The sequence below is a fragment of the Carya illinoinensis genome, chromosome 4, assembly GCF_018687715.1.
Source record: "Carya illinoinensis cultivar Pawnee chromosome 4, C.illinoinensisPawnee_v1, whole genome shotgun sequence".
Classification (NCBI taxonomy): Eukaryota; Viridiplantae; Streptophyta; class Magnoliopsida; order Fagales; family Juglandaceae; genus Carya; species Carya illinoinensis.
This window is the reverse complement of record NC_056755.1, coordinates 20,092,516-20,104,168: the sequence shown is the minus strand read 5'-3', so window position 1 is coordinate 20,104,168 and position 11,653 is coordinate 20,092,516. Positions and strand designations below refer to the sequence as shown.

General features: G+C 37.5%; 1 protein-coding gene across 6 annotated transcripts; it reads right to left on the bottom strand.

Annotated features, from left to right (window-relative positions):
• Positions 1 to 387: 387 nt before the first annotated feature.
• LOC122307507 (nuclear cap-binding protein subunit 2-like) lies at positions 388 to 10,124 on the bottom strand. 6 transcript variants are annotated; one of them, XM_043120417.1, is made up of 9 exons: positions 9,978 to 10,124; positions 9,678 to 9,777; positions 8,214 to 8,437; positions 4,688 to 4,826; positions 4,575 to 4,608; positions 3,235 to 3,345; positions 1,099 to 1,146; positions 872 to 978; positions 388 to 665 (listed from the first exon to the last, which is right to left on the bottom strand). In XM_043120417.1, exons 2-9 carry the CDS (start codon positions 9,693 to 9,695, stop codon positions 591 to 593), a joined length of 756 nt encoding a protein of 251 aa, XP_042976351.1. In that variant the 5' UTR covers positions 9,696 to 9,777; positions 9,978 to 10,124; the 3' UTR covers positions 388 to 590. The 6 variants fall into 6 exon arrangements, with proteins under 6 accessions (XP_042976351.1, XP_042976355.1, XP_042976356.1 ...); XM_043120421.1 differs by having other exon boundaries at positions 9,678 to 9,802; positions 9,978 to 10,117; XM_043120422.1 differs by having other exon boundaries at positions 9,678 to 9,815; positions 9,978 to 10,114.
• Positions 10,125 to 11,653: the final 1,529 nt, after the last annotated feature.

The window sequence follows — 11,653 nt, the reverse complement described above, 5'->3', positions numbered from 1 at the left end:
CAACTCCGAAGTTAATCATTTTTAAGTCATGGAATAAAAGGTTTAATGAAAAAAAAATACACAAATTAATATTAGGGCAGCGTTGGTCAGCCGCCCAACGTTTACAGTTTGACGTAGCACTTGTGTAATTTTTTTTTTCTTTTAAACATTGTTTAAACATATTTAAATATTTAAAAAAATTCACTAATAATCATTTTCTTGATCATTAAGTAAAAAAATTAAAAAAATAAAAATAAAATTACATTAGTAATCAAAATGAGGAGACAAAACCATAGGAAAAGTTGGCATTTTCCTTAATTTTATACATAACCCGTAACTTCTGAAGGTACATGCACCGTTCATTCTTTCGGCATAAATTGCCGCCCCGAATTATTTCAGAAACTGAGCTTAGGGTAAAAGAAATATTTAAAAAAAGAACAGAACGATCTGTTGTTATCACAGTAGCACTACTACATTAAACGGTTAAATCACAGATTCACATTTCGAAAAATTTCTACTTGAACACAGAAATGCCCATAACAAACCACACTATTCCATCGAAAAAAACAAAAAACCACACTATTTATCAAAATACAGTAGAAAGAATCTGGCTAAGATCGTCTCTTCTGGTCATCTTCCTCATCATCATCAGAGTCGCCACTCTCACGAAACCGAGGATTCTTCTCCTGTCACATCAAAGCATTGTAAGATTAAGCTTGACAATAGCCAGAATTTCGCAACCAAATCAGGCGGCATGTGGCTGCTGCCACCTTGTTGCCAATCCAACAAAAAGGAAGCAGATTAGCAACGTGGGTTTTCCCCTTTTGCAGTTACAATAAATTCTGCAGTAGAGTGCAGAAAACTTTGGCCAAAACCATCATGTGGAAATTACCGGTCTGATGTCGTAGTCAGAGCTTCTCCTGGATTCATGATCTGAAGTTCTCTTTGAGGTCTCATGCCCATGGAGGTCATCATCTCGTTGTCGCTTTCGTGGGTAATCTGCATCAGAAAAGACATTAAAGAATCTCTAGCCATGTATAGAAGTCTGAAGGAATACAAACACAAGAAAACACAAATGGTGGCATAGTTATTATAGGGGCGCTCTCATAAAGGATTTACCTCTACGATAAGAACCCCCACGACCATGGCTTCCACCGCGTCTACCATCTGTGGGACTAAACAGTGAGTGGTTGCTGGAGTAGAAATTAATATGCATAATACATTGAATTTTATTCCAACAATGAAGCTTTTCTACGGGTCCAACATGCAAAACCTTGTTTGGAGCAAGACTGGGATACCGAAGAAACCCATGACAGTTTGTAAAACCAATGGTTTCTAAGAGCCAAGCGACCATATTGGTATGACCAAAGCAATTTTCCAATAGATCTCTTGTAAAACTTTCTATTACTGGAAAGCATATATGATTGTATGTGATCAAGTAAACAGAACTAATCCAGATGGGTGCAGTGACCCAGGGTAAATAATTTATCAACTGAAATATATTGAACAATTGCCTTCTTCATGGTTGATGATTTTCACTACATCCAGTAAGCCTCTTGTCCATAATGCTTGAACCTCCATTTTCTATTGCGCACTTCTCTTCAATAACAAATGAAAATTCATATATCCAAATCCAGTCATACATGGAAACAAATTAAGAAAGTTCATTTTGACCATATGTATTTCATTTACAACCATATAGCAGCTTGGGGGCCAGTCTGTGAATGGCAGTGGCTGCAACTAGCAGGCTCAGTTTGCTGTATCCAGTGGTGCTCAGCCCACAGGGTAATGGGCAGAATTTTTCCCCCATTAACCCGGCAGGTGGGGGATAGTTAAAAAAGTCCATCCAGGGTGGGCAGATAGCAGTTTGGATGAAATTTATAACAGCTATCTCGGTTGATAATTATGGTTATTTTTCTTCCCCAACAGGTTTCTCAAACCCCCCTCTCCCTAGTCCCTCGTTGCCACTCAGCATTCTCAGTATCTCCCTTGCTGGTCACTCTTGCCAAGTTCTTGGATCATGATGGACGCCACTCTCTCAGTATCTCTCTCTGATTGTCTTCATTTGTAACACACCGAAAATTCTAGGGTTTCTATTCAAGGGAACAAGCGTTTCCTTTAAATCCAGGCTTCTATCTTTCATATGGAAAGTGTAAATTAGCATTCCTAACCTTCTTGGGAGGGGCTATTACAAAACTGGTGTTGAAGCCAAGGTGTACGTACAAGATCTGTAGACTCAAAAGCTAGGATCGACTAAGGAAAAAGAAAAGATAACTAAGAGTAAATATTCCTTGGGATGTTTTCTGGCCTACATTAGAGTTAATGTAATAATTATTTTATATAGGTATATAGTTAATGTAATACTGATATGTTATAGTGCTAATCGTCAGGTAACAGATACACTTCAATGATCCACTTTGAAAAACTAAACAATGACCCACTTTGAAAAAAAAAAAACATTCCACTAAAGGGAGCTATTGGGGAACTCCAATAGATTAGCCACTGAAGTCTCCTACACGTGCAATACTAAATACCACTAGGAAAGCTTCTATGAGAACGTGTCACCACACAATCTGGTCCTATAGCCATCACACACCTAGTCTATTCGGACTAGAAAAGATCCCACATCCTCTCCTGACTTTTTCAGCCCCACTCCATATGGCCCATTTACCTCTTCAAGAGGGGAAAAAAAAAAAAAAAAAAAAAACAGAATTTATTACCCACTAAAGCTTGGCACAAGGCCTCCATCTCATGTTGGATACAACGTAAAAGCCACTTTTCTATAAGGGCATGATTGAATAAAAGCAAGTCTCAAACTCCTAAACCTCTCTAAAATATTGGAGAGCACACCTAGGCCTAGTTTACTAGCTGAAATTTGAATTCTTCTCCTAGCCTGCTCCATAAGACATCTCGCTGTAATTTCTCCATTTAATTAGCCGCGCTTCTAGGGAGGGAAAACAAGGACAGGAAAATGTAGGCATATTAGAGAGGGTATTCTTGATCAAGGTGATCCTACCACCTTTAAACAAATACTTCTTTCAACCATCTAGTCAGTGCTTAAGCATCTATGGAATTATGAAGCTGGCTAATTCAAAATACACTTGTGGCCAAAATGTTCTAAATGCAGAAATTAAGCAAGCCAAAGAGTCAAAGACCGCAAAGGTTCCAACAAAAAAAGTCTGATAATCATATATAAACTATAGTTGTAGTTTATAAGCTACATACTTATATATGGGTTAGCTCTGAATAACTTACACTGAGGTGTTATAACTGGTGGAAAAGAGCCCAATGAATCGCCACCATAATCTACAAGCTGCCTTTGTGCTTCCAGCTCCCTCTGAACTAACTTTCCATAACCGCCTCTAGGTATAGTATGTTAAGGAAACTGAACAAGCTTGTCCAAAATTTATCGTCCAAAACTTATCCAGGTAATGATTAAGAATCAAGACATATAAAGGCATCAATTGCTCAGCATTATGAAACAATTTTTCTTTGAAAGCACAATCAAATAAAATTATTTGCAAGACATAAGGCATGCATAATCAAAGAATGTAAACAAAGAAAGTACAGAAAAAAAACTCAATATGTCCTAGTTGAAAGAGATAATATCCACTTGTACATACATCCAAATGGCCAAGAATCCCAAACTTAAATGATATCTCCAGCACAAGAACTTACCTATAAAGTCAATTATATCCAATTAATAGAAACAAAATTGAAACAATTATCTTTGATCTGTTATCACCAGGCTCAACATCAGATCAAAATTCAATACTCAAATAGTTTCTTCTGACAGTCAAATCTTTTGCCTCAATATGATTGGGAAAAAAACAGTTGGGAAACGGGGAAAAAGAAGGTCAACAAAAAAGGAACAAGAATTTGAACTATAGCTGGTTTGGCCACATGCAAAGCCAACAATGGTATCTAGGTGATGTTAAAGACTACATGGGCTAGGAATATGTCATAATAAAGCACCAGTGGACAATAGGAGGCAGAATGAGAGAAGATGAAGTGGAAAGAGCATTATTGCTGCAAATACCATAATGTGCATCAGGGTAACTGGGTCCTTCAAAATATTTATCCATTTCTTTAACTATTTCCCTCCGTATAATGTGTATGGGTTAAGCTCCTCCAAAATATTTCACTTCCTTTAATTATTAATTAAATTGGATCAGCAGGTTTGGAACAAAACCAAAATTAACTTCCATCCTGTTTATACATAACAGCATGACATAACCTATATTTGGTAGCAAAATGACTTATTCACAAGATAGCATAACCTTCAGCTTGTCTATCCATCCATTCATTTAGCCTCTATATCAAATATGTATTCGCAAAGATAGATATTTAAAAATGCATATGAGCTAAAATTTGAATGAATCTTCCACTTCTCACATACTTGTAAGTCATGTGAATCAGAAACCAAATGGCAAAAGCAAAATATATTGACTGTAACCATCACGTGTTCAAGTATACCAAAACAAACAAGTTCCTAAACCCTTCCAGGAAGATCAGCAGTAACATGGCCTAAAACCATATTGTAGAAAATTATAAATATGATAAAAATATGTTAAAATCAGACTTCAGGAGGATATCAGGATCATAATCAGTACGATATTCATCGCGCACCTGCAAAAGAAAAATCATGACTCAATTAAAGAAAGTGAGGGTAGAAGTCAGGCAATATATGGCAACCACAGCAACTCACCTGTCCACCACTTCGACCACGGCCCCATTGCCTTCCTTCTTGGAATCCCCAATCAAAATCCACACGAATAGGACGATCATCAAGAATTGTCCCACTTATATACTTGCAAGAATCCTCACTGTCTTCTCGAGAATAGTACCTAACATACATCTTAATGATTAAAAAGAACTTTAGTTGCAATCACCAAACATTCCATGCATCCATCTCCACCAAGTTATGGCCAATTTTTTTAAAATGAAGAGGGACCCAGAGACCATGCAAACACAACATGCCTTTTACCCAATTAAACTCTAGATATGTGTAACACACTCACATCAAAGATCAAGTAAATCATTGGCTTTAGACAGAAAGGATATGGCCCATAAATATTGTTAGCACCCAAGGATTAGGGTTCAAACCTTAGACCCTGGGGAGTGTAACCCCAAGACCAAGGCTCTTTACCACTTGAGCCAACTCCTAAGCAAGTAGAAATTGTTTGCACCCATAACCAATTAAAATCAACCATATAATTGATGACAAATGGCACAAAGAATAACATTAACATAAGGGCTAAGGACAGAGAAATAAACATAATACTAGCAACTCACCAATACTAGACTAAAATTATAGAAATGGGCAGCGCACAAGCTTATTTGGGTACATCACCATCCAAAATTATCAAATAGACAAATTGAAATATTGATTCCAAAACAAGCACGCAGACACTTCAATTTTATTTTCGTGTTTGTAGAAAACATGATATTGACTCCGTACACTTGGTCTTTTCCTCTCTTTATACTTAACGTTTCAATGGTGGCTGGGGCGTTTAATGGCAAGATTGTTGTTTTGGAAGGAATATGGGTCTTTTGAAACTGGTAGTAATTGAATCAAAGGTATTTGAGGTAATAAGGGATGGAAGATATCTGCACATTACTGAGAGAAGCTGGAGAGTTGTGAAAGGAATGAGCTTGGCGTTAGCCACGGTACTCTAGTTCACCAAAGGATTGGAGGACTGCTTGAAGGGTGAAAGAAGAGAGTTTTATACTGCTCATCGGGAGGGAGATAGGGGTTTCATTGCACAAAGATGTTTGAACTCCCATGGCTATTACATGGCAATGGTGGAGTATGGAGGTGGCGGTTGATGGACTTTCATTTTCATTCCAGAGGAGAGGGACGGAAAGGGATGGAGGAAGTTGATGGAGGCAATGAGGATGGCTGGAAGAGAGGCTGGACATGTGCATACACCACTGCATGTGACAACGGTGGCTTTGAACCAACCTCACACGCATTTGTACAAGGAGGTCCTCCAACAACCGCGGGCTCTGTTGCTGTCTCGTGAACATATCAGGCCGGAAGAAAGGTCTGGCACATCGGCCAGCTTGAGAGGAGCTGCTCATCCAATGAGGTCAGGTTGTGCTGCTGGTTCAGTAGGCATACACAGACACAATGGTGGTGGCAAGCTGTCGGTCTGACAGAGGAAGGTGTGTATCGTACTCTAACAAACATGAAAAAACAAATAGATGTATTGCAGGAGATAATGGAGTGTCTTACACGATGTGTTGAGGATAATAAAGGGGTGGGCTTGGGCTTGGGCCATGGACTACTTAAAGGAGAAGCTATGGGTGGCCTAGACACAGAAGGTTTAGTCAACATGGATCGAAGTGGCATGGGCCACTACAATGGGCTTCCAGCCATGAATCTAATTAAAGGGAAGGCAAATCAAGGCTTGGGCCTAAGTTTTGGGCCTCAGCCTATGGGTCAATTAAACACCAGGAGACAAGCGGTGCCCTGTATGGAGGAGACGTGAAGTATGTGAAATAGGCCCATCGTCAAGCGGGTACCAGCCAATGTCGTCGGAGAGGATCCTAATGGTCTCGTCGCAAGCAAAGGCACCACTGGTAGGAGAGATGGAGGATATGGTAGTGGTGGAGTCAACAAAGATGGTAGTCTCGGCACCAGACATGGGTTTCCAAACCCTCTCACTATCAACCGTCAATTTCCAGTCACGAAGTCCATAGAAAGGACCAACAGGAAGCATATATGAAGAGGGGGTGGAGCTTCCAGTGGTATCTACACTGGTGGGCATGATTGTGGTGGAGCCGACGATATTGAACACCAGAGATCCACCTACCTTCTTGTCGGCCGGTAGTTTTCTTGCAGTTTGTGGGCAGAAAGGGCCAAGGGGTAGCATAGATGAAGGGGAACTAGAGCTTGCGATGGGTGGGAGCATCGGAGACGTTAATGAAGGAGCTTTACAGATGCCAGACCCAGTGCATGAATGTAGGTCTTCTTTTGCTGAGGAGGCGACAGGGTTGTTGTTGGCATCGTTGTGGGCATCAAGGGAAGGTTTGAGATGGATGGGGAGCCCACACCACTGAAGTCTCTAACTCCGTGTCAGCATACTATTTCAGACTAGGTTATGGATAAGGTGCTGGAAATCCAACGTTGTGTGTGAATTGAGTGTGACGGTTTTGAAGAACAATTTATAGCTTTTCTAACTGCTATTGAAAGTGATACGAATATTCTAAACAGTAGATATGAATAACCAACAACTCTAATCTTAGGACTCATTAGTATAAGATCTCAAGCTTTGTGATATTTTTACAAGTACAGATTTGGAAAAGAAACAGAAAAATCTGTATAACCCAAGAAAATAGCATGGTTCAAGATACACTACCACAGTTTATAATACAAGAGAACTTCAAATTTTATGGCACCTTGGCTTCAACCCAATACCAATCTATGCATAGGGTGTGAAATTAAGTTTTAAAAGGGAGTGCTTCAGCATTCGGTCTACAAGAAGCAGGACTACTTTAAAGAATATTTTTATGGATGGTAAAAGGAATAATATGCGCTTCAATTTATATTTGTAACAACCCAAGCAATGCCCAGAGCACTCTGGGCCCATACTCCAAAAGAGATAGTTAAGGTTACAACTATAGTACCTTGGAATCATTATAAAACTTCAACTTCTCCCTCCCAAGCAATATGGGACCCCATTCACAGCCTTCCTATAATAGATCCAATTCGGGGAATCACAATATATATCTATTTTTTTATAGGTGTACATGATTTTGAAGGTAAAGATGAATGTAGTTCATCTTTTTACCATGAATATTGATATCCAATTCAGGGTATCACAATATTTTTGCCATGAAGATTGATATGTTTTTGTAGAAGATAAAGATTGAAAAAAAGATATCATATCTATCTCTTCAATTAGCTTTGGTTAAAAATATGCAATCAAACTCAAATGGTTATATTCCAAGAGAACCATTATTTCAAATAAGTAAGACAACCTTTTTTTTCCTTTAATGGGAGCTTTCCCTAACCCTCAGTTTTGAAGCATCAACAGTGTGCGTACAGATCAACAGAGAGAAATATAACCAAAGAAAGAAAAAAGACAAAAAACAAAGAAAACTAGTGAAGGAAGCTATGGTCTTAGCAGATGAAAAATAAAGGCAACACTTCAAGGAAGATTGACAACTCCTGCCATGTAAACTCTTATCGAAAAATTTTAACATTATGAAGAAGAATGAAGCCTTACAGGACAAAACAAAAGCCGCAAGGGGTTTTCGTGTTCTTATCCAAACCCATAATTATCTTCTTAATCTCCCCAGCTCGGGAGAAAATCTCATAAACTTGCTCTTCTGTAGTATAGAAAGACATATTACCCACATACACAGTCGTTGATGTCTGAAGTGCATGTTCAAATTCCTCTTGTGATCCAGGAAATCTTCTATCCCTATATGCTGAAAGCTTTGATGGATCCTAAAATAAAGTAAAATAAGATTATCAGTAAGCCACATAGGCAGATAAATAAACAATGATTAGTAAGTTGGAGCACATAGCACCTCAGTGTTGTCATTATGGTCTTTTTTCAGCACATTATAGTCCGGTAATAAAAAAGTAGAGTAAAATAAAAAACACTCTCAAACTACTACCTAATCTGCAATGACCCCCTAAACTATCAATGTTGACAATTATTCCCTGAACTACCAAAAAATCCGCATGTAGCCCCTCCATTGGAAATTTAACGTAAATATCCTTAAAAATATAAAAAAGTTATGAAGTATAACTACACTTGAATAATTTATTTTCAAAAAATAACTTTTAAAAACGTTAAAATATGGAAAAAAAAAAATCATTGACAAAAATCTTGTTTCTAAAAAATAATGTTTCATTAAACATTTTTCAATAGTTATTTTTTAATTTCTAAAAATTTTCTATTTTGATAAATAATTTTATATTTTAAACTGTCTTTACTTCTAAAAACCATTTTTTTCAATTTTTTTTAATTTTCATTTAAAAATATATATATTTTAATTCAAAAATTAGTTTCCTTAATTTTCTAGGGCGTTTTCTATGTTTTATAATTTGGGTGAGGGAGTGGGATATTGAGGGAGGTGGAAATTCTCAATTTGTATGCACACACACGCAGCAAAATAAATATGGCAAGCATATTGAATAAGCAACCTAACATAAGGGCTAGTTTTGGTTGTCCCTTTAAATCTGAATTGGCTCATTCATATTTTTCACTGCATATAACGGAGGAATCCATTAGAATGAGTAGAACAATTGGAAAAAGCCCGATCCTTGAGGTGATTCAAAAGTAGCAGCAATCCTCATAAAAAGTTGAAATAAGAGCATATCATGGATTCTGTAAAAATATACTATCGTTACAAGGTCCAAGTTTCTTGGAAGAACGGCACAGGCGCTCTCCAAATGCAATCATGCACAACATAATCTAAGAATGTTGCTTACCCTTCGGGAAAAAAGAAATACAAGTGCAAGGACATCGGGACTTTGATACTCCCAGAAAAATTACCGTTTAAATTCCCAAACAACCCGAGATAATTAGCCTTTACTAACTAACTCTAAAACATATGTAATTCCATACTTTTTATTGGAACATTTCACGAGCATGATCATCTTTAATGTTAAGAAACAGAGAGACGAAGCTCACGAAGTTGCATTAAATACACAAAAAAACGCAGGGCAGGGAGTTTACCTTGAAAAGGGAAGCCATTGCCCTCCGAAACTTGAAGCAGATTGCTCCGACTGAAAATACTAAATTAGAGAAGAGAAAGATAATTCCAAAAATTGTCGATCTGCACAACAATTTTCACAAACCATCTGCACTAATTAACTGTAGTTGTTATGAATAATCATTCCCTATCGAACTTCGCGAGGATTGTTTCAGGAACGAAAAGCAAGTCCAAGGTTCACAAAAACCAATCTTTAATGAAGAAGCACACTCTGTGAGAGAGAGAGAGAGAGAGAGAGAGAGAGAGAGAGAGAGAGGAGGTACCTGAAGACGAGTTATCGCCAGTACGAGCTTTCCCGCGGATGTTAGAATAGGTTACGACCAGGGCAGCTGAGAGTCTGAGACAGACGAGAATACCTTTATTCAGGCATTAATTTTGTAAAAATAAAAAATTGATATCTCGAATTTCTAAACACGTGAAAACCAAGTACTAATTTTGTGATGAATTATTTTCCGTACAGGCATATTGCGCATCATCTACTAATGTGACATGTCAAATTATTTATAAAAAAAAGAAGATAGAAGAAGAGGAAAATAGAAACTCGATCTAGCCATTTTCGGGTCTCCCTCCCACACAAAATACTTAGCGACCATGTCGGTCGCGAGCACCTCCTCCGTCCTCCACGACTATCACCTTCACAGATCTCCTCCACCATTATCATCTATTCTCGCTAACTCCTTTCTCAATTTATCTATTTCATCTCTCAGTTTTTAGTCATTACTCCATTTTCTACCATTAAAGTATAGTCTCGGCAAGAGAATCAGAAAGCCTCAAACCGTCTTCTCGAAAAGGTAATATCTTCCACATTTTTAGTTTTTTTGTTTATTTGAAAAAAGAATGTAACTTTGATTCATTTTTGTTGCTGAATATAAACGAGATGGTGTTTTATTTACCCTATTGACCCAGAAGTTTTATTTGTTTTCGTTTACAACCATACGAGGGGTTGAGGCTGCTTTCGTTCATTGTTTTCATGTAAGCAGGGGAGATTTCCCTCATCACAAGCCACATTTGGAGCTCCATTCGCTTGCCTGCAGAAGAACTGGGGAAATGAAAAGCACTGAATTGTCAAAGGTGCTTCATCTGGATCATTGAGCATCTCAGGCTTGTAGGAACAAAAGGTAAATTTGATTAGACCTAGAACTACTAGAAATTTTGTTTGTAAGTAGCTCAAATCTATGGAATTTGAGTCTTGGCTGCCACAAAAAAAAAAAAAGAAAAAAAAAAAAAAGAAAAAAACAAAAAGAGGAAAGAAAAATATTTGTGCTTAGTTAGAGGGTACAAATGGATGAAAAACATTTCCTTAAAAGATATACACATAACCAACTATTATATTAGGCATCTAAAATGTTTTGTTCTATAATTTGATTGTGACCGTGTGCAAGATATTTGAATCTAGTATGCAAGATATTAAGAAGTATTGTGTTTGATAGAGGTCTCACTCAAGGCTGATGGTAACTAATGTTTAAGAATGCATGATGTCTACTTACTTATTGAAACTGAAACTTGAAAAGGAGGATATCCCTCTCAAGTAATTAAAACTATATAAAATGACATGTCGAGAGAGAGACACACACACAGAGTAAAAGCTGCTTCATTATTTGGCACGTTGTAGGAATAACATAAATTATAGAACAACAATTTTACCTCTCTAACAATGTTTTTGCCATGTGAGATTGGCTGCATCTCAATCAGAAGTTCTAGTTAGTTCAACACCAAGACTATAAACATCACTTTTTCCGTCAGCTTATTAGTTAAGAAGTACTTTGGATCTAGGTAGCCTGCCTAACTATAACAAAGATTGAGAAGATCAATAAATAGACACCAGTTGCTTTCATCTCTTATGGCATACCATTAAGCCTTTCGTCTAGTTTAGGCTCCACTCCTTTCATGTTAGATATTGACACAAATTGTAACCTATAAAACTATAACTTCAACTTCT

Coding starts and splice junctions, on each gene's coding strand:
- LOC122307507 (XM_043120417.1), bottom strand. Junction 1,147..3,234: donor ACCAGTTATAACACCTCAGT/GTAAGTTATTCA, acceptor TTAGTCCCACAG/ATGGTAGACGCGGTGGAAGC. Junction 979..1,098: donor TGGGGGTTCTTATCGTAGAG/GTAAATCCTTTA, acceptor TTTCTGATGCAG/ATTACCCACGAAAGCGACAA.